The sequence below is a fragment of the Hetaerina americana genome, unplaced genomic scaffold, assembly GCF_022747635.1.
Source record: "Hetaerina americana unplaced genomic scaffold, ioHetAmer1.1.p SCAF_11, whole genome shotgun sequence".
NCBI lineage: Eukaryota > Metazoa > Arthropoda > Insecta > Odonata > Calopterygidae > Hetaerina > Hetaerina americana.
Genome location: NW_027286181.1, coordinates 31,898,163 through 31,921,851, shown reverse-complemented (window position 1 = coordinate 31,921,851; position 23,689 = coordinate 31,898,163). Strand labels below are relative to the sequence as shown.

The 23,689-nt window shown below is 37.8% G+C and overlaps 3 protein-coding genes across 5 annotated transcripts in view; 2 read left to right on the top strand and 1 right to left on the bottom strand.

Annotated features, from left to right (window-relative positions):
- The window catches only part of LOC139701008 (zinc finger homeobox protein 4-like), a 47,970-nt gene extending 41,795 nt beyond the window's left edge, over nt 1–6,175 (top strand). For all 3 annotated transcript variants that reach the window (XM_071599565.1, XM_071599566.1, XM_071599567.1), the window contains 2 exons: nt 2,110–2,370; nt 5,911–6,175. In XM_071599565.1, coding sequence (XP_071455666.1) covers nt 2,110–2,370; nt 5,911–5,922 — 273 coding nt within the window. In that variant the 3' untranslated portion in view covers nt 5,923–6,175. The remainder of the gene's footprint in view (nt 1–2,109; nt 2,371–5,910) is intronic.
- Fadd (fas-associated death domain protein) lies at nt 6,057–7,025 on the bottom strand. Its single transcript, XM_071599568.1, has 4 exons — nt 6,951–7,025; nt 6,598–6,776; nt 6,396–6,526; nt 6,057–6,309 (listed from the first exon to the last, which is right to left on the bottom strand). Exons 1-4 carry the CDS (start codon nt 6,956–6,958, stop codon nt 6,157–6,159), a joined length of 471 nt encoding a protein of 156 aa, XP_071455669.1. The 5' UTR covers nt 6,959–7,025; the 3' UTR covers nt 6,057–6,156.
- A 10,765-nt stretch (nt 7,026–17,790) lies between these two features.
- Baldspot (elongation of very long chain fatty acids protein baldspot) lies at nt 17,791–22,605 on the top strand. The gene is made up of 2 exons (XM_071599564.1): nt 17,791–18,364; nt 19,672–22,605. Exons 1-2 carry the CDS (start codon nt 18,048–18,050, stop codon nt 20,288–20,290), a joined length of 936 nt encoding a protein of 311 aa, XP_071455665.1. The 5' UTR covers nt 17,791–18,047; the 3' UTR covers nt 20,291–22,605.
- Nucleotides 22,606–23,689: the final 1,084 nt, after the last annotated feature.

The window sequence follows — 23,689 nt, the reverse complement described above, 5'->3', positions numbered from 1 at the left end:
TTCATTTTAACACATTTTTAATGTCATATTCAAGTAAGTGACTTTGTAACTATCGATCAGACTTTTGTGGAAATGGTCATGATTCTAAAATTTCGTTAGTGATGGTCACTCTAAATAAAACTGCTTACTGTTGAATTTTCAAGATACTGTGCTCTATTAAGGTTTCTCTTAGTTTTTTAAGTGCCATGATGAATGGCACAAAATATTGATGTAGATTTTAAATAAAGATATATGCAAACTATTAACTGTAAGATTCAATTTCGCAATTACAGTAGTACATTCATTTCATAAATTCAAGATAGTATTACCTGTCGAGGGTAGGTTTTGGCTGTGGTCCCTAATGCCTGTTATCACTCTTATCGTGTGCCACTAGAATATCCTACTGCTCACCCTAAATTTACTCACTGTTTGGTATTGTCCATAAAAATGCCTGAACAGTACGGACAAGGACAAATTTTTCACCAGCATGCTGGTGCCTTAAAGAGGAGCTGGTGCTCTGGAGTACTGAATTCATAAGAATAGTAATTGTAATAAAGATGGTAAGGGTGTGTTTAGGTTTATTATTGCCTTTTTAATTTAATGAATTCCTTAAAGTGCTCTTACAGGTAACATTGCATAAAAATATGTATGCTGAATATGAATTCCAGTACCTATGATAAAGTAGTGATAGTTTCCAAAGGTTTTAATATTCATAAGATTTAAAACATATATTAAATTTTTATATTTTGACTTACGGTACAAAAAAACACTAGGCAACACTGGCTTATAGTTAAATAATGCAACAGAGTTCTAATAGTTTACAATGGAACAATTTCAGTGTGAAAATCATTCGCCACTTAACGGGTGACTATGTTAAAAGTTAGTGTTGCAGCATCTCCTGCAGTTTCTTGGAAATTTCTCATAGTTTGCTGCAATTTACTACCACATTGTTGAAGTCATCAGCTTTGTTTTTTTTAAAATATATTTTAGAATTAATTTCTTCATCTTTCATTCACTCTAAACTTGAGTGTATTCATCCTGTGTTAGGAACCACCATTAGGCGAACATCACAAAAATGCCTTGGTAAAGGTGATCCTACCAGCAAATTTAGAATTGTTCTTGGTCATTCTAGAATAATTTTACTATTTGATCCCACAATGCAAATTAGGCTGTAAAAATATTTCCAAGTATATGTAACATTCAGAATAACAATTATCAAATGACCAAATGTTACTTCATGATTGCCTTACGTTTTAAAAATGTACTCTTTCATGCAATATTATCAAATTGTCATTTTCAAAGACTCTGGCTTGTATGCCCGAAAACAGTGTATGGATAAAAATAACGGTCACCTACCCAAGTGCTCTGAAATTACTTCATATTTTCCCTCAAAGAAGTTATCTTTTTGCAATTGTGTCATATTTATTACATAATGGCAGTGCTGTGGCTTGTTGAAGTGATAGTAATTAGGCTTCATTATCTGAATAACAGTGTCAAAAGCCTTGGATGATAAAATACATATTATTCTTTAATATCTAATACCATTAATATTAGTTGTCAAGCAACATTTATTTGGCCAAACTTAAGAAAAAATATGTAAGTATGTAAAGAGTGTAATCATACTCCCATTACAATAATGTAAATTAAAGTGAAATTTTGGCCTTTGTCTGACTCGAATATCTAAAAGGTTTGTGGCTCAGCAGTATTTTTACTGTATTTGATAGCTAAAAACATGTTCATTCCATCACAATCACAATTATTAACCTAATGGTTGATTTTGATAGGTGAGGGTAGAGCTCCCCTCATTCTTTACCTTACTCAGCATGTGAACTTTGCACTTAATGGTAGGGAGGCCTCTTCCTTTCCTTGTGCTGCATAGGGTTTCCCAGGAAGTTATGGTATCCCGAAAAAATCACGCAGATTGGATGAAGCTGAAGGAGACCAGACTGGCATGCTCTGGAATCGAACTCAAGCCTTCCTGCCTGTAGTCCAATGCTCTTACTGGACTACCAATACCCCCACATATTAATTATTATATCTTAATTTTGGGTAGATTATCTGGCATGCTTTTAAATGAAGGAATTGACTCATTTCTGTAGTGCCTATATTCATTCTATGCCAATTTTCTAGGAGGGAGAAGTAGACGATGAAGATGAAGAAGAAGATGACGATGAAGATGCAGATGATGATGAGGAGGAAGATGACGACGATGACGAGGAGGAGGAAGATGATGATGATGACGACGACGACGATGATGAAGATGATGAAGAGGAGGAAGAGGATGACGACGATGAAGATGAAGACGAGGATGACGACGATGGAGAAGATGACGATGATGATGAAGTCGAAGATGATGACAAGGATGATGATGACGACGATGATGATGATGATGTCAGTAAGACCCCTGTTTGTACCGCTTGATAACCTTTCCCTGTGAATGACATGGCACCTTTTTTTGTCGGCATTTTTTTGTGGTCGTCCTCTGTATACCTAATATTGCACATTTATTTCAAATTTTCAATGTCCTCCCCGTAAGATTGTCACATTCTGAGAGATCAGGATGGTGCAGCAGCTAACTTCCCACCCCAAAGGCCCGGGTTCATATCCTGGCAGGCAGTGGTAGAATTTGTTTTACTGATATCCAGATTCCTATTTGGGGTGCTATGTGAAGAGCACTTCAAGTGGAATGCCATCTGTCAGAATGGGATGTTAAAACTATGCTATTGGTGCCATTTATTTTAGAGTAGGCCAATGCTGCATGCATGGTTGCCCTACATTCTTAACCCCTCCCATGCCCCGAGTTTTCTCCTACCTCAACCGAATTACCAACCCGTCACCTAATGGCACAAATGACCTTAACTCTCAAGTCAGTCACCTCTTATAATTACAACTACTGACTATGTCACTCTCACACTTCTTTTAACTTTCTGAAATCTTAATAAGTTGAATCTGTGTAGCACGCCATTTGGGTTTGTGGTATTGGTTGATGTGCATGGTGTTGCATTAAAGTAACTTATGATTATTATGTACATTTGTGTAAGTCCCCTTAAAATTCAACGGTAAGCATTTAGAGTTCATTGCCATCATATTGGCTAGAGAGACTGGAAGGAGTTGCATGTGGGGTACACCACATTTACCTGAATAGAATAAAATCCTGGATTTAAGTCCCCCTCTCCCTTCCAAATTGCCTACATATTTTGGAAAAATTTTATTTAAGCCTTTCGTGCTGAGATATCCCAGGCATTCTATAATATACATTGAATTGTTATGAGGATGAAGTGAGAAATAGTGGTAGTTATGAGCAAATGGGTACATTTTTTGAACATTTAATTTTCCATTCCCTCATTGTAATTGTGAAAACCCGTGAGAGTCTGTAAATGGTGGCTGATGATACATTTAAATTAATATTGCAATGAACAACCCTATGATGTCCAACAGCCTTGGAGACTGCTCTCTGGGGGGGATGGAGATTGATTTTTTTGGGAGCAATTCAAAAGCATAATGGGCCATGTCTAAATTAAGAAATATAGTTAATGATACTATATCTCATGACAGTCTTGCATGAATGAAAGCATTAATGCAATTGTTTCTTGTCTTGTAATCGTGCCAAATCACTGCAATTCCTCTCTAGATATTGGTATAAGTATCAAAATATATCATCCAATGATTAGTGAACATGTTAAGTAACCAACCAATTTTAAATAGCAACTTATTTTAAATTAAATGAAAAGTAATGCTAACCTTTAACCCTGCGAATTTGAAAGAAAATTTTCCGAGGCTTGAATTTAAACTAATGGGTGATATTTTCATTATGAACTACGTTCAAAACGTTGGCTAATATGGTATATCGCACTATATCCTCTTAATTTTCTGTAGTCATTTGAATGTGATTCAGTGAAGCATGCTATTTAGGTTTGTTGTATTGATCCATGTGCATTCTTTAGGGTGAAAGTAACTTATTATGTACATATTTGGAAACCTACTTTCAGATCTCTGTAGGGTTTATTGCCATCACAGTAATCAAATACTTGGGAGTTGAGTTACATGTGTGACTTATGTCATTGTCACACAGGTATGATGAAACACTTTCCTTTTATGGGCATGATAAAAACATGCACAACACAAACCCTCCCCCACCCAAGAGGGTCTCTGCCTAATCTGCAAATCACTAAATATTCCCAAAATTGTATAGTTATGAAAATATCATTAACTCAAAAATTAAACTTGTGGAATTGTTACTGGGCTCTATTGCTTTCCTATCTGCTCAAATGAAATCCAACCTTGTGCAAAAATGTCCAGTATGTAATGGAAAATGTCATGAATGAAGATTTTGTGTGGAGACATTTCAGCCATTCATGGCCTATCAGAATATGTTATGATTTGCCTCGTTCACCCAACTCGATTTAATCTTTCACTGTGGCTTACTCTCCGGAAATATGTGGTGAAAAGGGGGTAACTGGTTGATTACAGAAATTCTCAAATAGCCATTAGGGGAGTAATGCTATGATTAGATTCAGATCCTTCAACACAGAGATATTTCAAAGTACAATTCCATTGAGAATTTGTCCAAATCAATGGCTTTAAAAAATATACCTTCCAAGATATGAAAACAGGTACCTCCATTTTTTTTATACACAATGGCAGTTGAATGATGCCAAGCTAAAAACATTAATATTATGCAGGTCAACTTCATTTTTGGTAAGCCAATGTTCATTGAGACAGTATATTGTTGTCACCGTGTTGTTTGTAGCCACTGCTTCCATCTTGTAATTCATTTTGTAAACATCTCATCCCAAGGCAGACGACACTTCATCCAAGGAACATATTTCTGTAGAGTAGTTGTTATTATGTGGATACTCGCACTTAACAATTTTCAATATCTCAAGAGTTCCACTAATTTACTGCATGAGCTGTACTTTCTGGAATGTACTCCTCTTCCTGCATAGAAGCTAGTTTCTGTGTATGTATGTTTACGTGGTGATATGATTCCTCAATTCCAATTTCATATTAAACCTGAAGTATCACCCTTTTTTTCGTGTCCTGTCTAAGAGTCTTGTTGTGTTAAAATATTGTGTTCTCTTTTGTAAATTTCCAAATAATTGTGTCATATTATGCATTGACCAAAGATTAAGCTTCCCAATATGCCAACATTAATCATTCTTTTACACCACGGTAGAATTCTAATTGCAGTAGACTTAATACAGAGCCCGAATTTATTAATCAAGAATACTGGTCTAGTGTCCTCAGCCAGCTAAAATTCCTCAGCTAATAAATAATGGAAATAGTAATGTATGATGTTGTGAGGGGATCGGGATGGTGGGGTGGCCAATGTACTGGCTTCCCACCCAGAGGGCTTGGGTTCAAATCCCAGCAGTGGCAGATATTTTTCAGTGGTATCCCGATCCCTCCTTGAGGTGGATTGTGGAGAGCACATTGAGTGAGTACGCCGTCCGTCGCATGGGACGTTAAGCTGCGGACCCCTTGGCGTCTTTCATTAAGAGTAGGCTAATGCCGATGCTGGGTTTCTCTCTCTTTATCCTTTCCTGTCTATCCCCAATGGCACAAATGATCTCAGCTGTCAGTTGCCTCTCTTGAGTGGCATAGTAGTAATATTTACATGCATGGCTTTTGCTTTAAAATGATAGGTATGTGGCATTAGCTGATTTGTACAATTTATGATAAACCTGGTTTATACTTTTCTGCATGGGATCTCAAGTTCATATGCAATCTAATGAGATAACTGTTTTCAGGGAAAATATATATAAATAATGATTATATGTACATGACCTCATGTAATGACTATCATGAAGATAATGTACCCACCAAGGATGATCAAATTTCATTTAACAAATGTGAAATACTTAAATGAAAATATATTTTGTTTCTTGACTTTTTTACCTTAACTGAAAATGTGTCTTGTCTTCATTTCAGGATGGCCAGTGACGTAACACTTTACGGAAAATGTGATAACATCAAGCTGCCCATATAAATGTGTGGGACTAATATTGAAGTTTGTGTTGTTGATGTGATTTCCCCAATCAGCAAATGACAAGTATTGTGGAAATAAAGTAACTGTGTGAGTGAGGAAGTGATTTTAATAGACAGTTGAATCATATTTCGAATGGATTCTGACCCATTCAGAGAATTAATAAAAGGCATACTGTAAATTGATGTCATTTACAGTCTATAATTTTTCTTTTGGCCGTTTTTCTTGCTCAGTTCCCTCTCCACTTTCGTCTTCAGGTCAACCCGTCTTGCCTCTTTTAGTGCATTCAATAATCTGGATTCTTTTCCTCCATTACTTGGCTGATTACAGAAGGTAAGAAGAGCCTAACGATAAAATTCTTTGATTAACAGGCCAAACTTTAACTGTGACTTAACTACTTAGAATTTTCATTTAAGGTTCGAAATAATACCTGATATGCCTGCTGCTTCAAGCTGGAACGGTATTTTTCCTCTATCTCCTGAATAGTCTCTTCTGATACATCCAAATAACGTGCCATATCCCACCATTTTCTTCCGATTTTATCGGCGATCATATCCAAAACTAGAAAGCAAACATAAATGTAACTCTTCTGCTCGTAATCCAGAATATTATCAATAAAAGCTGATAATCACCATGTCTTGGGATCTCTTGATCATTTTGTGAGCTCGCGCAGGTCTCCACCCTCTCAGTTTTAGGTAATTTCACACATTCAACAAGTGCCGCTGAAAATTCTTCTCGGTCACGCCCATCGATTGCTCTTCGCTCCAGTACATTTACTAAGTCTTTCAAAGTTCTAATATAATACATGGACCTATTGGAGTTGATAATATGCGAGAATTTTGCTTTGATTCTTTCCAGAATTTCATCATTGACGGAGATCGAATTATTTCGAACGTCATTTATAATATCATTGTAAGCCAAGGAGTCCGAATTTTTCATGTCGAACGATAAGATGATGTACCTAACCACTTTATATGCCACTTACACTGTCATTCACTGCATTCATAGTAGCAACGCCAACAAAATATCCATTCATTCCCTACCCATCGATGAATGTTATCAATGAATGTCGGTACTTGTCTACGTATAGTTGCGGGAATCCCCGCTACACTCTTTGCAGCTAGCTCCATCTGGCGGCTCTTTGGAGTTCTTCGGAAGGCCCATGAATCATCCAAGACGCGGGAATTAATATTTGACACTAAGCAATCGCATGAAATAATAAATATTTTTGATGTTATGAGTAATTGATCAATGCAAGGATAAGTCCGGTGTGTTGTATGAAAATGTAAATGCACGCGACCTGTACGCTTTTCCCGTACCTGTCTTATTTACGAGCGTCTGGGCAGGATTTTTTGATTTCTTATTGGCAGGAATTTTTCATTCCATGAAAAACATGCATATACGCGTACGTCTCTCTATGTATGATATGCATGCTCATAGAATGTATCACAAAGACAGTGAATGCCATGATAATGATGTAAGATAATATGCCGGCAAAGAATTGGTCGATGAACAATAATTTCTCGACTCCACTGAAACAATCAAGCTTTATTTTCTATCGCTCAAAACCATTTATGTCCTTTATCGATTTACACCATAAAAAACAATGCTAATAATAGCAAATGTTAATTTTTTTCACCATCCACATTCAAAAAGAAAACATTGTGGAGTGAAATTCATTTATTAATAGGGTGATGAGGGCGGGTGAATTTTTTTGTACCACCTGCGGTTTCCCAGGAAGATCTGGTACCCCAAAATTCAGCTTGGGTGAAGCTGAGGCTGCCCAGAGGCGTCATCTGGAATCTAATCCGGGCCTTCCGGTTAGATAGCCTACCGCTCTAGCCACTTAACGACCACGGCCCACACACATGCACACAATTATAAAGCGATCTCTTTTTCCGTTTTTCTTTCCGTAAAAGCTCTGGATATTTTAACCCAGGAGACCTTCAATGAGGTAACACAGGGTGAAATGAAAGTTAAATGTGCCTTTAAAACGGCGGGATGTTTGAAGAAGCGAATAATTTTGTATAGTTTTGTGGATAAAAAAATATAATAAAAAGTATTTAATTCATGTGAGTAGCCAGTGAAGTCCAAAAAAAAAATTCCACTTTGCCATAGGCAGTAAGATGGCCGTTTTAAAAACTGCAGCTCTCCAAAATGCCGTATTCTCAGCCGATTCTTCATAATCATATATCTCCGTACACCAACATTGTCCGTTACCTGCCTTCCTTGCTTGACGATTTCCGTTGTCTGCCTTGACCTTCCAAGGCAATTCTTTCCCTCCTTAAACTGCCTAATTCCTAAACCGTTTCTTTATCCTTTCCTTGATCTCGCTAATTGCCTTCTCAATGAGCGCATTAAAGTTATAGCTATGCAGTTATCCTAGGATAAACATGGATTTCGACTGACTTCGATGAAAATGAGCTATACGAGAAATATCGGGATTGGTGCGGTGGCTATCATACTGGCTTCCCACCCAGAGGGCTCGGGTTCAAATCCCGGCGGTGTTGAATATTCTTCAGTGGTATCTCGATTCCTACTTGAGGTCTTTGTGGAGGGCACTTTGAGTGAGTACGCCGTCCGTCGAATGGGACGTAAAGCTGCGGACCCCTTGGCTAGGCTAATGCCGACGCCGGGTTTCTCTCCACCCTTCATCCTTTCCTGTCCATCCCCTATGGCGCAAATGACCTCAGCAGTTGGTCGCCTCCCCTAAATACTACTACTACTACGAGAAATATTTAGGGCGGAAATTCGTGAACCTCTTCACGGTCCTCCTTAGAGGCCTTTGACCACCTGAAACTTGTGAATAGGACAGAGAAGAGTCCCCGTAAGCCTCACGAACCATTATCTTAGCCTCCTCAAGAGATTTTTTCAGTTTGGCACTGAACTCTATCGCATAATGTTGCTCGATGGTCGATTCCATTTTATTCCAGACACGGTCGGTGCGCAGAGGTTTACAATAACTGACGTCATGCCGCTTCCACAGCTTGGAGAGCACTGAGACCGGTTTCGTGGCAAAGCTTAGCGTCCCCCCAGCTACTCCAAGTAGTTCGATCCCACTCTGACCAGTAGGAGCGGCGTGGGAAATTCAATTGCATTACTTTCTGAACGCATCCTGCAGAAGGATGTCGATTTGATGCACCAGAAACTGACAAACGTTAAATAAGTGTTTTACGCAGATTTGATCTTATTTGAGAGAATGGATGAGGAACGAAAAACCCAGTAGAGATATTAGGAAAGAGTATATATCTTTATAGGATCGGGTGGATGGAGAACTTCAAGGATGCATGCAATAGAGCTGTCTCTGAAGTAAAGTTATTTCAAATGTTTAAAGTAGAGAAGAGTATGCATGAAACAATATTTGTATGCAACGGAAACGGACGGATTTTCAGCTGCAAAATTTGCGACACACGGCCGTGTATTATCGTGATGCAACATCTGTTGTTTTGAAATAGAGCCTTTTGCGATAGATATAGCCCTGGAGAAATTTCAGTTCATACTCTCAATTTACAGTTGTGAATACCGGTATGACATACTGTTCAGGGAATTCCCTTAATATTGAAAAATGATATGGCCATTACTCTCCCAGCAGGAGTCACCACTTTGGTCTTTTTTTTTTGTGTTGATGTTTCCGAAAATGTCCGAAGGAAACTTTGCAGTTTGTTATATCAAAATAATGTAGCCTAGTTACAATTGCAATAATAACCTTCGATAGAAATTTCTCACCTCCTTAATACGAGTTTCTCCTCCTTAATCGTACGAGGGTCATCCGGAAAGTAGTACCCGTTCGTGAAATAAAGACACAAAAGTAAATATTAACAAACATAAAAAATTTTATTTGAAAGAGGATACTTTAAACTACTTCTCAAGATAATCTCCAAGCAAATTAAGGCATTTGTCATAACGTGTGACAAGTTTCTGTATTCCTGCTGCATAGTCCTTCGCCGCCAGCTCATTGAGATACGCGAGGGACCCATCTTGCACAAATTTTTGCATAATGCAGATGGTGTTTAACAATTTCATGAACAATTGTTCGAGAAACATTGGGAAAATGCTCACAGATGTCATCAATTGTGACGCGCCGATCGTTCCTCACGAATTCGTCAACTGAGCTCACCAGTTGGTCTGTAATGACAGACGGTCTCCCCGAACGCTCATCGTCGTGTGTGTTCCCCCTCCCCATGTTGAAGTTGCGACACCACCGCCGAACAGACGACTCGTCCATTACATTGTCTCCATACACCTCCTTTAATTGGCGATGAATATCACATGGGCCAACGTTTCTTGCATTGAGGAATTTAATCACTGCCCTCACTTCACAACTGGCGGCGTTCTCAATTTTTTTAAACATTGTAAACAATCACAGAAACAACACAGGCAATGCTAGCGTCACGCAACTTGGCTCAGAGAAGGCAGACAAGCCACTGAAGCTATCTGACCTCGTCCAGCGGCTACTCGCGTCGTCAGCACTTCATGCGGCACGAACGGGTACTACTTTCCGGATGACCCTCGTATATAAACTGCAAGCGCCCTGTTGTTTTGGCATGAGCGTATATAAACTGCAAGCGCCCTGTTGTTTTGGCATGAGCAGTCTTGGAACCCACCACGCACAAACATGCCTCATGGATAATTTTATCTTTACCAAAGTGTGGCAGGCACCAATGATTTTTTTCAATATTTTCGATAAAACTCTTAAAGTTATTCGACGATCTTCTCATATAATGACAGCAGTGGTTCTAACTTCTGTAAGAGCTATGATTGGAGCACTAAGTCCACATTCCTTTTAAATTGATTTTCTCCCCTCTTTAAACGTTTGAAACAATCTTTTAGCAGTGCTATAGGGAAGTGCAGAAGTTTCGTAAACCTTAAGTGACATTACGTGGGCCTCAGTTGACCATGATTTTTTCACGCGAAAGCAACATTTCAATACAGCGTTGTGTTACCTCGTTACCTCTATGGTTGCCGTGGACATACTTTGAACATTGTTTCAATTTGCAATGGTTGTCGCTGACGCAATACTACGGTGAAATCAATGAAACTTGTACCATAGGTACAATACATATCAATCTTGCAAAATAATTTTAAATTAATGAATCATGCCAATAAAGCAATGAATAATGCAAATTTTAAAAAAATTATGATCACTCTGCAATGAAAAACTCTGGTAACATACTTGTACTCGTATGACGATTGTTATTCACTCATTCTAAGTTTCATTTTAAGTCCCCAAGTTGCATCCCAAGACTTTCAAAATGACACTGTGGCTTTAGCTTCTTTCCGACGTCGAAGGAATAATCAAGACCCCACATTGCATATGCAGATTTAATCACCCGTACAAAAAAAGAGAGTAACATTGAGCTTCTGATAGACGTGACACTGGCACTTTTTCTTCACATTTCGCGATCACGATTAAGTCATACTTAAATGCCTCAAAAGTTTTTGTAGACACACTTTTTAGTTATCCACTATACCTCAAACAATAACTTAATACATTCCTAGCTCTTAATAATTAAATGTTTATAAACGCTGTTCTAAATTGTACTGCCGTGCATGATGGTTTGCAGTAACTTTGGCAAGATACGGGTGAAAATCGGGCCAAAGTTGCCTTAAATTTACATTTATTCTTGGCTATAAGTATATCAACCATATTTACCCAAGTTTCCGGCTAATCTAACTTGAATGCTCTCTTTATTTTCAGTTTCTTGTATTTGTCGAAATGTGAGAATGACATGGTAAAAAAAACTCTTCTTTTCTGTCATTTGAAGCACAACTGAGGCTTTAGCCGAGAATCAAGTTAATCGACCGGAAACCATATCCATTGACGATTCTCCCCGATTTGTCTTGGATGATGCTATCCTGCATAAGTACCCATGTGATAATCCAGAATGTTTCATGAACTACTAGATTTCTTCGCGAATTTGTTTTGACATGAAACTGAGCATTATGCACATACATGTATACCTTCATTCACGTTTTTGTTTCATGTTCTGTTCACAATTCGACTGATCAGTATGCATTCTTTGACGCAAAGTCAATGAGAATTTCATTTTCCACCCTGCGCTCCTCAAACGAACTCCTCTCCATGGAAGAACCCGCTACGATTATATTTAAGTCGAGAGCCTCTCATCCAGCCGGCTTCCAAGAGGTGTGGTGGACCGAGGATGATATTAAGAGGTACGAAGATCACAAAACGGATATCTCTCACTGCATCAATAACTTAAGCGTCAAGTTCTTTCGATGTAGAACGGTGGAAACCACAAATTAATAGGTATGGATCTTGCAGATCAATTCAGAACTCGCTCTTCTGAATCCCACCGAGGTTGACATTTTGTATATTTTAACATTATTTCATTTCAAAAATGCGAGTAATTGTTATAGCTCGTTATCAACATCTACCCTTCACCCTTCAAATCGCCTACTGAGGAAGGATAGTAGGTGGTAGAATAGGTTATGCATGTTGAACGGAAATAATGTCGGAAGGAAGTAAGCAGAATTAAAGAGGGGGTTAATGTACGTAGTGTCGGGTGTCATTGTTCGTCCTTTCTACAAGAAGCAAGGAAATTTGTTAGATATCAGGATGTCTTGGGCGAGGTTAAGAGATTCAGGGGTTTTTTTTTTATCCATCCAAAATCTACCTTAAACGTTAGACTACTGAATAACAATAATGACAAAGAAACTTTAAGATCGCCGTGAGTTATGATTTAATTGTTGTGTTCATGAATTGAACGAGGGGAAAAATGATTACTTAGATCGCTCTATTCCGCGGGAAATCTCCCATAACTTCTCATCATGGTCTCGTCTGCCGATGTAACTTAAGTCTCTCGTAATTGTTTCGTCCTCCTCGGCGTTAAATAGATGAGATTTGCATTTATTTAGAGTTTACGCAGTCCTGTATTTGATCTAGGTGTTCTCAGTTCCTCTAAAGTAACTACAATAATACAGTGACATTTTCTGTTTGTCCACGGCGATGTTTCACGATACATGGAACATTCCTCAGTTATTATCTTGTTAGATGCAGTAATTTGGTCCTGCTGCACAAGGCATTAAATACTCGACGCGCATTCCCTCCTAAACTCCTTCATTCCAATACTTCCTCAACACAAGTGTGATGAAAGCATTTTTCTTCAATGAAGCTCTGCTGATATTTCTGACTGAATTTCCTAACTGCATGTCCTATTTTGTTGTTACTTCCCCAATTATTTTCTCAATTGCAGGTTATAAGCATCCATTGTTGAAATGATCACGTTTCCACTATCTCCATCATTGTTGAAATGGTCACGTTTCTCGTGTTCGCGATGAATCATTGCAAATGGGAGAGCGTACTTGTTAAAGGACCTAGCATATTATATTATAAAGGAAGGAGGAATAAAGACTATTAATTTTACTCATCAAATATGTCTATTTAGGAAATCCACCACTCAGTGTTCAACTTGGATCGTCACCGCTTTGAATCTCCCATATTGATTTGAAACTTCATGCTAGATCGAATGAAGATAAGTATGAAATATCTACAGATGTGGGAATTAATCACGAAGTACTCATCGCAGAATCTAAACGATTGAGTGGAAACGTCTGGGAAGCCGTTTCATCCTCCCTGACATACTATTATACGACGACGCCCTTGTTGTCTATATTACTAAGGTGACGAATCGTTAAGTGATAAAAACCAATTAAATCCAGAGAGAGTGAGAGGAGGGAGGAGCGGCGGTGTTGAGAGAAATCCAAAGGAGGCAGAACAGATGGATGTAGCGGATTCTAATTGGCGATGGGGTGTTGGGATGTGAGGAGGAAGGGGACGGTATAGGAAAGGGATGTTGGACGGAATGAAGGGAGGAAGGAGGTATGCGGAATCAAAGTGGGGCTAAAATGTATTTTCAGATGTCAGGTTGTGTCTTCTAAGGCAAGGAAATCATCACAACTTGTGTCCATCCAAAGCCTAACTTAATCGGCTAATTCTGCACATTAGCCAGTAGAGATTGGAAAACAAAATTTTTCCAAAAAACAAAGCTAGCTCTACGGAGACAAGTAAGAATCGCACGTGATGCAACGGGGCTGACGAAAACATGTCGCGAAGCACGACAAGGGTGGGGGAGTCAACATTTGACTAGGTAATCATCGCGATCGGGCGCGAAACACGTGATCCTTAATAGAACTCTTGGTCATGCAAGAGCATCAACTTGTACTGTAAATAAGGTTTTGGGCGCATTATACGTATGCTGAAATCTTTAATGAATAATACGGCAAGAAGATAAGCATATATTGGAGTCTTTCGTGAAATGGGTGTGGAAAAAATAAAATTGATTGAACTGAAAACGAAAGATGTAGTTATGGGCATGGTAGTGGAAGAGAGAGGGTTGCTGAGACAAATTCGAAGGAAGATGGGCAAGTGGATGCAGAATATGTTGAAAGGAAATGGGATGCTGAAGACTGGTAGAAGAGAGAATTTTGGAAAGATGAAGTAGAGGGGGAAAGAAATAGGGATTTTGGATGAAAATAAGAGGGATATAAAGTATATAGGGCTAAATAAAGGAGTCATTGTAGTATGCAATATGGGGTTACGGATAATTTGTATCATTAGGGCGTTAGACTACAACAGCGTGTAGCGCCAGGGTTCATCAAAAGTCTACCATATCCGGTAGACTAATGTTAATAATAATATACATATTTTTCCTATACGCTATACGGAAGCAATGGTATGCTGAATATGGCAATAAAAGATGGAATGCTGGGAAACCGAGAAAGAAGGGGGAAGAATAGGCTTTTTAGATAGAAGTAGGGGAGGTAGAAAGTATGGATAGGTAAATAATGAGTTTTCGTAATATGTAGTACTGAGTTTAAGGATGTTCTGTGCCATGTTATTTAAGGCTAGATAGTAAGTTAAGGCACAGTGGTTTGTAGTCAATGGGTTCATTTAAATACTGTCATAATCCGGTTGACTATTTATTTTGAAATTTATTCGATATTTACAAATTGCAAGAGTCTATGAGAGAAACGTGTTAAACACTGGTTTGGTAATGTTGAAAGGGGATGAGAGTCAAATAACTAAGCGAAATTTTGAAAGAATATAATTGGTTATAGGGGAAGTGGTTGGCAAGATAAATATATGTCTGAATGTTACTGATCAGGCTCTCACGACAAGAAGTATTAGAAGTCTCAGGAGCATAAGAGCATGCAAAGGACAATATATAAAGGTGATGGAGGCGAAAAAATTGTGCAAGGACAGAAAAATGCGAAATAAATTGGTATAATGAAGTAAAATCCTCAAATAAATTAAAATTACTCTTTTTATAACTCCTGCCTATTCCGAAATGGAAGGGGTGAAGGGTATGTTGTACATCTGTGCTAATTGCTACCACGGGCTTCAAACAGAAGGTGATTGATGTAACAGGTAAGGGCAACGTACTACAGAAGAGAAATCCACCCATGAAGAATGGGCGAATCAGCTTATTTTCATATGTCACTTGCGTCATTTCAGAAAGTTTTGGTGACCGGAGAAATCAATGACTTTGGGTTTAGTTGAAATTACCCAAACACATTACTGGAATCTAAGCCCGGGAACCTCCGCCGCGTTGAAAATTCTACTCAAGAGTCCATCACGCTATTGAATAATTCGTAAATCATTTTATGCTAATCAATTAATTTTAATTGACATAAGAAGAGAAGATATACACATTAACCATAGTTCGAATGCTCTCTATAATTAAAAAAACAGCATATGCACGTCACAAATAGCACTAACATAGATGCAAGGAAGAGATTCGTTCAAAAGTATACGCGGATTCGGATAGAAGTGATGGAAGGATGGAGGTAATAGTAATATCAGGGAAAAGAATAATGGAGGCGATCGAAATGTGGTGTTATAAAAGAATGTTGAGAATAAATGGATGTACAGAAAAATAAATGAAGATGTGTTTATAGGTACGAAAGAAGAGAGAAGCATTTCGTGGACACTCTCAAATTGATGGACAGATCCTGAGGAGCGATAGTTTATTGAAGATCGTAATTGAAGGAACTATGGAGGGGAAAATTAAAGATTAAGGCATAGGATGAACTAAGACCGTTAAGTATGCCTCGGCCTAAGCCATCCTCATCTACGTCATATACTTTTTCTATATCTAAGCTTGCTGACCAATATCTATACCATATATGCGGTTCCTCTGTATATCCCTTTTATATCTCTCGAATATTTACTTGCTCAATTAATAATTTTCATGACTCATTATTTATTATTTTGCACGGATTTTCCTTTTTTTCTTTCTGACAGTGTTGTCAACGTCCTATGCAGTGCACCCATTTCACCCTCCCTTTGTTAAATTTCCGTTTTGCACTTCGTCTTCCACCACGCTTTTTTCGCACTATAAGTTTCCCGACTCAGTTTATTATTCAACTCTATCCGTAGAGGTAGGTGATAAAAAAAAGGAATCTCTCATCTCCTATTATGATAAGCTTATTTTTATTAGTTTTAAGGTTCGTAAACTTCACCTAAGAGTCCTTTTAGCAAACCGTCACGCATTTTATTAATTGAATAAAGAGGATAGACTAATGTTTCTTTAAGACACAAACGCTTACTATGGGATACTACAGTGTTGTAGAATCCCATATGGTGTACGATTGAGTGAGATTTTCACAACCACGCGGATTTTGACTATAAAGCAATTGAATATTATTTTAAAACACTCAAATATTCTATTCGTTGGCCAAATGACCTATAAAGTAGTCCTTGGGCTAAGGGAAAATCCGCGGAAGACGCTGACATAACAATGAATACGCCAACTGAGATATTAGGCCATGGAGATATGGATACTCAAGGCTATAAAATACTCATCACAAAAGTCGTAGTCGGGTGATTTTTATTTTCGTCACAGAAGATATGATCCAAGTCTCACAGCTAATCCCAAGGTCATACAATAAAAAAATTAGAAAGCCTTACTAAAAAGTAAAGTCATGTATTCGTTTCTTCGACGACAACTCGCAATCAGAAAACAAAGCGAGGGGTACATTCACAAATCAATTCATATTTCCCACTTCTTCAGTCCAACTGTCGTGGCTAGTGAGAAGCACAATAACTCCATTAAGATTTTCACAGAAGCTAGCATGGAAGGGAATACCTATGGAGGAAGGCTAAGGACGAATTACGAGAAGGAATTGACTGAAGGCGTAAGCGAGAGGAACCACGAAGGAATGAACACGTTGGCAGAGAAAAGAATAATTAGGGATATTACAAAACAAAGACTATCCTACAATTGATGATTTCTGGTGATGATGAAATCAGCAGAATTGGCCGTAACGTAAGCTGAATCACGGATATTGGGCAAACATTACTTGGATGCAAGGGCTAAAAATAGCTGAATCCATTTCCACTAAAATATTTCTATCACACATTCTGGTTTCATGAAAACATTTCAATGCCAGATGCCTACCTTCACCTGACGATGATAGTTCTTTTGCTGAAAGAGGGATACTATCTTAGGGAAAACTATTAAAGGTTATTTTTTTCTATGAATCCCTTTAATGCGATTCGATTGGGAAAGTGATGCTTTTTTCGTCAGTCTGCAGCATATGAATAGCTTTCGTATTGAAAGATGAATTAAATCCAGGACTAAGAAGCATAATTTAAACTATTCTTGATGCTGAACTCAATGAAATCATACAATTCAATGAGACACTCTCGTAAATACACTAAAAACTCTGTCTTCTAAAACTGCATTTCGAAATTTTCCCGGCGCAAAATTGATCACGGCACCCTCTGATGAGATAGTCTTGAACTACAGCGTTAAATAAGAAAAGAAGGAAGCGGTGTGCCTCAGTCAATTGGCATATGTTGGAGGATGAACTTCCGCCAGCAGAAAGTGTTTTAGACAGAAGTGAAAAATTCCCGTGGTTTTGAGATCGTGCGGATATTTTCCCATATTTGAAGTAAAGTGCCTGAAGAGGAAACTGAATGTCATAATTCATCGCTTCCCTAGGTTTGAAAGCGCCAATTCTGGCGTTTACCGGCACCTTGTAAAGAGCGTGATCATAGCCGCGGTGTCATTAATCATTCCCTACAAATAGGCCTAATCTTTCTGAAAAAATTGTAGCCATGAATTACATGGAAGTTACTATGCCCAATTACTCCTATGTTTTCAATTTCGAAGAAGAGTTTGTTCATCAAGATACAAGAGTATGGATGACGAAAAATTGGAAGTACGGTTTTTATTATGTAGGGATCTACATGATATTTATATTTGGTGGGCAGCATTATATGCAAAGTCGTCCTCGGTTTCAATTACGTGGTGTTTTAGCCGTTTGGAATATAGCTTTAGCTGCATTTAGTCTAATGGGCGCATGCCGAACCGTTCCGGAATTCATTCATGTTCTCAGGAATTATGGATTTTACCATTCAGTATGCATTCCAAGGTAAGAATTTGAACAGTACCGCATAATCTATTTGTCATGTGTTTTAGTTTTATAGTATCCCAACCACAGTTGGCATTGATATTTTATCATTTATACGAAACACATAAATGAATTATGTTACTTAGTATATTTGTGATATTAGATTTCAACCAGCTATGTGTATCCCTGTGTACCCTCGTAAATGTGTAATCCTCACGAATGTTGTTCTGTGCATTTTAATTGTCCACGGTATTTAGCGGATTTAGGTCCAGTGTTATTTGATTCTATGAAAATAATTATTGATCAGTTACCACTGTGAGGTTATTATGATACATTTAACCCACTCTATTTTCCGTCTTGCCACAGAAACAGACTAATTTTTAGGGCACATACGACCTAAAGCAGCCTGCTCTACTTTTCCTTCTGCTTCGATGGCAGAAGTTTACCCTGTGCTCGCACAAACCGGTTTTTCACCAAAACCAATCGAAAATATTTTTCAAATTAACGGTTTTTGATATAGTTTCATAACGATTAACTTCTTCATGAAGTGTTCGGAATATGGTCTTAAGAATATTTTTTCCACACCGCAGACATTATTTTGGAACGTTAATAAAACCATATTTCAACTGAAAAGCTCAACACTCATTAAAAATTTTTATTCGGCACAAAATTTCCCAATTCACACTTTCCATTGTATTTTTGCTTTTGTTACTAGTATTTCGCTAAGGAGTGTTAACTATATTAGTCATTCTCATTCTACCTCCGCCCACCTCAATTTTCCAGTTTTTCCTACGTCAGTTCGTTTCCTTGTGCCTAGAAGTAAAAGGAACACATTCTGTTTTTTACCGTTATAAGTCCCCGCGAAGCTTCTCAAACAATTTAGTCTGAAATAAGCATGTAAATATATATTTAATAAGGTATATGTAGTGGTATATTTTTCGTATTTGTTTGAAAATTTATTGATGGATTGATTAAATCTCGTACATTTTCACTTACAGTTTAGAATGTGGTCTTTCTGTCAGTAATTTAGTATATTTGTGTCTATGAGTTTTATAATGCAAAGTTCACATCGACTAATACTTTTTTTGAGTTACCTTTTAAATATTTATTGAAGTTAACCGCAAGTTTATTGGGGATTTTTTACTATGCCTGTTGGCTTGGTTGGAGTTTAAATATCGGAGACGCTGGTTCTTACATGGCATGGCATGCAAATATGCATCCGCAAGTAATTGATAACCAAATTTCTTGCGCATTGACGGATCCACGAGCTATAGTGTATCCCACATAATAAGTTGAGTGAAATGGATTCCTTATTTTGGCATTTTCAGCTTCATCGAGCAGGACAAAGTATCAGGATTCTGGACCTGGATGTTCGTCCTGTCCAAACTTCCAGAGCTAGGAGATACGGTCTTCATTGTGCTACGGAAGCAGCCCCTTATCTTCCTACACTGGTACCATCATGTGACAGTGCTACTTTATTCATGGTATTCTTACACCGAATACACTGCTTCAGCTCGCTGGTTCATTGTAATGAATTACATTGTTCACTCTGCAATGTACACTTACTATGCCATACGTGCTTCCGGAGGGGGAGTGCCCCCTCCTCGATGGGTGGCAATGGCCATCACCTGTGCCCAACTCGCCCAAATGGTCACCGGCTGTGCAATTAACATCTGGGCTTACCAGTTGCTGAAGGCCGGCGATAGGGACTGCCACATCTCTGACTTCAACATCAAGCTGTCCCTATCCATGTACTTCAGCTACTTTGTTTTGTTTGCCCGGTTCTTCAGGAAGGCTTACCTTGGAAGCACTAAATCGGGGAAAGGAGGTTTGAAGAAATGCTCTGGTTCCTCGGCAGATATGACAGCTTCAGCCGTACCGCCGTCTCCGGCCGCTCACAGTTCCCTCGCCCTGTCGACGTCTGGGAAGGTGAAGGGAGGAGAGTGAGGTGTTAATTGGGTTGGGCTGGGTGCCTTTCCCATAATCGACCGAAGGAGCATAGCCCCATCTCTCAAATCCAGTCATTACTACCTTAGCCTGTCTTCACCCCTTTTCCACCTTGCCATTGTCATCACTACCTCACCAGCTGCTCCATTGATATATTCACCATCAATTTCTTTACCTCTTTTGTTTCTTGCCTGTGATGTAGTATGTTTGTGGACATGTTTTATTAGGCTGGAAGATATAGTCAAGAAGAGCTATTGCTTTAAAGTGATGGAAAATGCCCGTTAATTAAAATGGAGCCTCAGGCTGACCTTGGAGGCATGGAGGAAAAGCAGGACCTTTTGGAAGCTTGGGTATTATTTCATGGAATTCTAAATAATCCTTCCCAAGGCTGGAAAATCAGCATGAGAGAGATGGTGAAATTAGTGGAAATGTTTCTCATCATTTAATGCTGTTGATTGTTGTTGTTATTTGATGCTGACTTTGCTTGTGTAAGTGGTTACCATGAGCATTCCTCAGTGTACATTTTGTATGGTTACTGGAAAATCAGTTGTGATTACATTGCTAGACAATTTAATTTATGTCAGGTTTTCAAATTAAGGTTGAAGCATACAGCCTTACTTAAAGATGTAGGTGGATTAGGTATTGTATATTATTAATATACTTTCAAACCTGAATCTTCATTGAAGATGTCACCTTCATCTATTACCTTTATGAGAGGTCAATGGAAAGGGCAGGTCTAAGTTTGAGCGTAGCCAATAGAAGAGTTTTAATTTTTTTTCATTGTGGAAGTCTGTAAATGGTGGATAGTCTTCCTACACATTAATCGAACACTCATTCCTCACAAGTCATCATTTTTTTGTTTCAATTTTGTCCATAATTGTTGTTTCCAGTCACAAATAGGAGAAGTAGCTATGGGTCGTTTTAGGAGTAGAAGAAACCCTGTTAAGCATCGAGTTAATTTAATTACTTCTCAGTAGTTTTGGAACTAACACTTGGAAAAATCTCATGCTCATTTAGTGGATAGTATTTAAATTTACTTATGATTCTAGTGGATTGTTTATCAGTCGTGAATCTCCAAAGAATCTGAGCATTTCCCAGTACTCAGTTCCTTGAGCAGTATTTTGTTTATATTTATCTTAACCATTGTGTATATCTGTTAGGGTGCGGAAAATATTTATATAAATGTACCACGTAACTCCTTGACAAATTCCAGATCTCTTGTTAGAACCCAGAGATGTATTTTGGAGAATTTTTTTACCCTTTTTATCAGGTTTTGTCATTCCCTATTAATCTATTCTGTGCAAGTTAAGCTTTTAATATACCTATTGTATCTTGAGAACTCTAACAATCAGAAATTTAAATGTATGCCTTCCTTAAATCATGTGAATAGGAGAGTTTAATTTTTGTACACTTAAGCTGTTCCACATCTTGAATTTATATTTTTGTTGATGTTTATAGGGTTTTTTAATAAGCCTAAAAGTGAGATTTAGTTGAATAATAATTGGTCTTGCATAGCTGCTCTGCCCTATTGATAAGAGTGCATTTTCTTGATATTAAGATGAATTTTTTTGGAATTCGGGAAACATTCCCTCATTTGGCTGTCATTTTGCAATTTACTCTGTTTTGACACTGTTTTAACCATTGCTTGGTGGAATTTTTCCATTCTACGGAGAAAATGGAACATGGCAATTAATTGCCAGATAGCTGTTTCATTTTACTGTATGTTACTCAGTTTTGTTATTTTTTATCAGGGATGCAATTATAGTATTATCAAACGTAACAACTTCAGTATTATGGGTACTGAATTTTCTGATTCTTGTTTATAATTGATGGCATTTTATGATATCAACTATCCCATCTTAGTTTATACAGAAACGTACAAGGAATTGGGAAGAGTAATCAAACAACAATATTCAGCTTCATTACATTCCACTGAGTAAGCTTTTAGCCATAATGTGTTCAACTATTGTAATTGTGATGGATTTAATCCAGTGATTGCTCTAGTGTGTCAAAATTTTCCTCTCATGCTTCTGTTTAAGTAGCAGTTTCCATGGTGTTTGCATAGACCCTCACTAAATGCAGTTCTTCTGGCTCTTAAAGCCCTTTAAAAATCATAAAATTATGGTGCAAGTGAATTTTTTTGTAATGTTATGCATTCAAGAAAGATTTTCAAAGCTTTGACCAATGCTACTATTGTGAGCAGTATGCCATTCCGCAAGTGCACATGCATTTCCGAAGTAATTTTTTCTTTGATCAGCTTGTGTGTAAGTGCCGTTATTGCTTTGTTTGTGGAAATACAAAAATATTATGAATAATGCTGTCTTTTTAATTTAATATCCCATTTCCAGAAGTTTCAATCACTTTCCCATGCCTTTGATGTACTAAGATATTTTACTTGGAGGATACCCTATCTGTAAGGTTCCTTATGGATTTGGTGAAGTTCTATGCCCACTGAGGGATTTTGATAGTTACATTTTGTACCTTTATGCTGACAGCCACTTGTGTTTCATGGAAGTGGCATTGGAATATATGAGTACAATGGATGACTACTTCAATTAAGGTAATTTGTTCTAATTTTAGCTTTTAGTTGGTTTTGGTGAACTGTTTTTTGGTATGGAGGAGCTACTAAAACTTTTTGTGGAAATTTGAGTGCTGCTCTGGTGTAGAACAGTCCAGAATTTAGGTTTAAACAAAGAGTTGAGGAGGATGTAGAGAATTGAGTTTCTTTCCATTCATTATTGTTATCTCAATATTGCTCAATTTTTCATTAAAAACTTTTTTTTTAATTCTGAGAAGATATAGATTAAATGACTATGTTTGCGACACATAGCTGCCATTTTATATTCCATATATACAGAATAATTTAGTGGCAGGAGAATTTGGCTATTGAAAATGTTTCACATCCCAGGCTAATCCCAACACTCAATCTCTTGTGACAGCTAAATTTAGGAACCTGAAGATGTTTCTTGTGGGAAAACGAAAGTCTATCAGAACTATATATGGGTTAATTACTGTAGTCTTGTGTTGTTCGTCAACTCCCAAATTGCACGACCAATTTACGAAAGTGAAATTTGTCACTATGATCGGGATTTTACTTAATATTTGCGACCAGCACAACAACTTAACAGGTTGAGGTTCGCCTCTCAAGAGCGGAAGGGTAAACTTTATGCACCTGGCGATCATATCCGATAATTATTCCGTATATATTGAATAGCCTTCCATTGCATCCTATCCAATCTGACGCTAGTTAACTTTATAAAGTGAAATTCTTCTCTTAATGCATCGCAAAGAAGTGCCATCCCTAATTTGTCATTCCTACACACGTGTCTGCGCGTCTCTCCTATTCGTGAATCATAAATTGAAATCTTTTCTACTTAGCATGCCATTACTAACCATTGA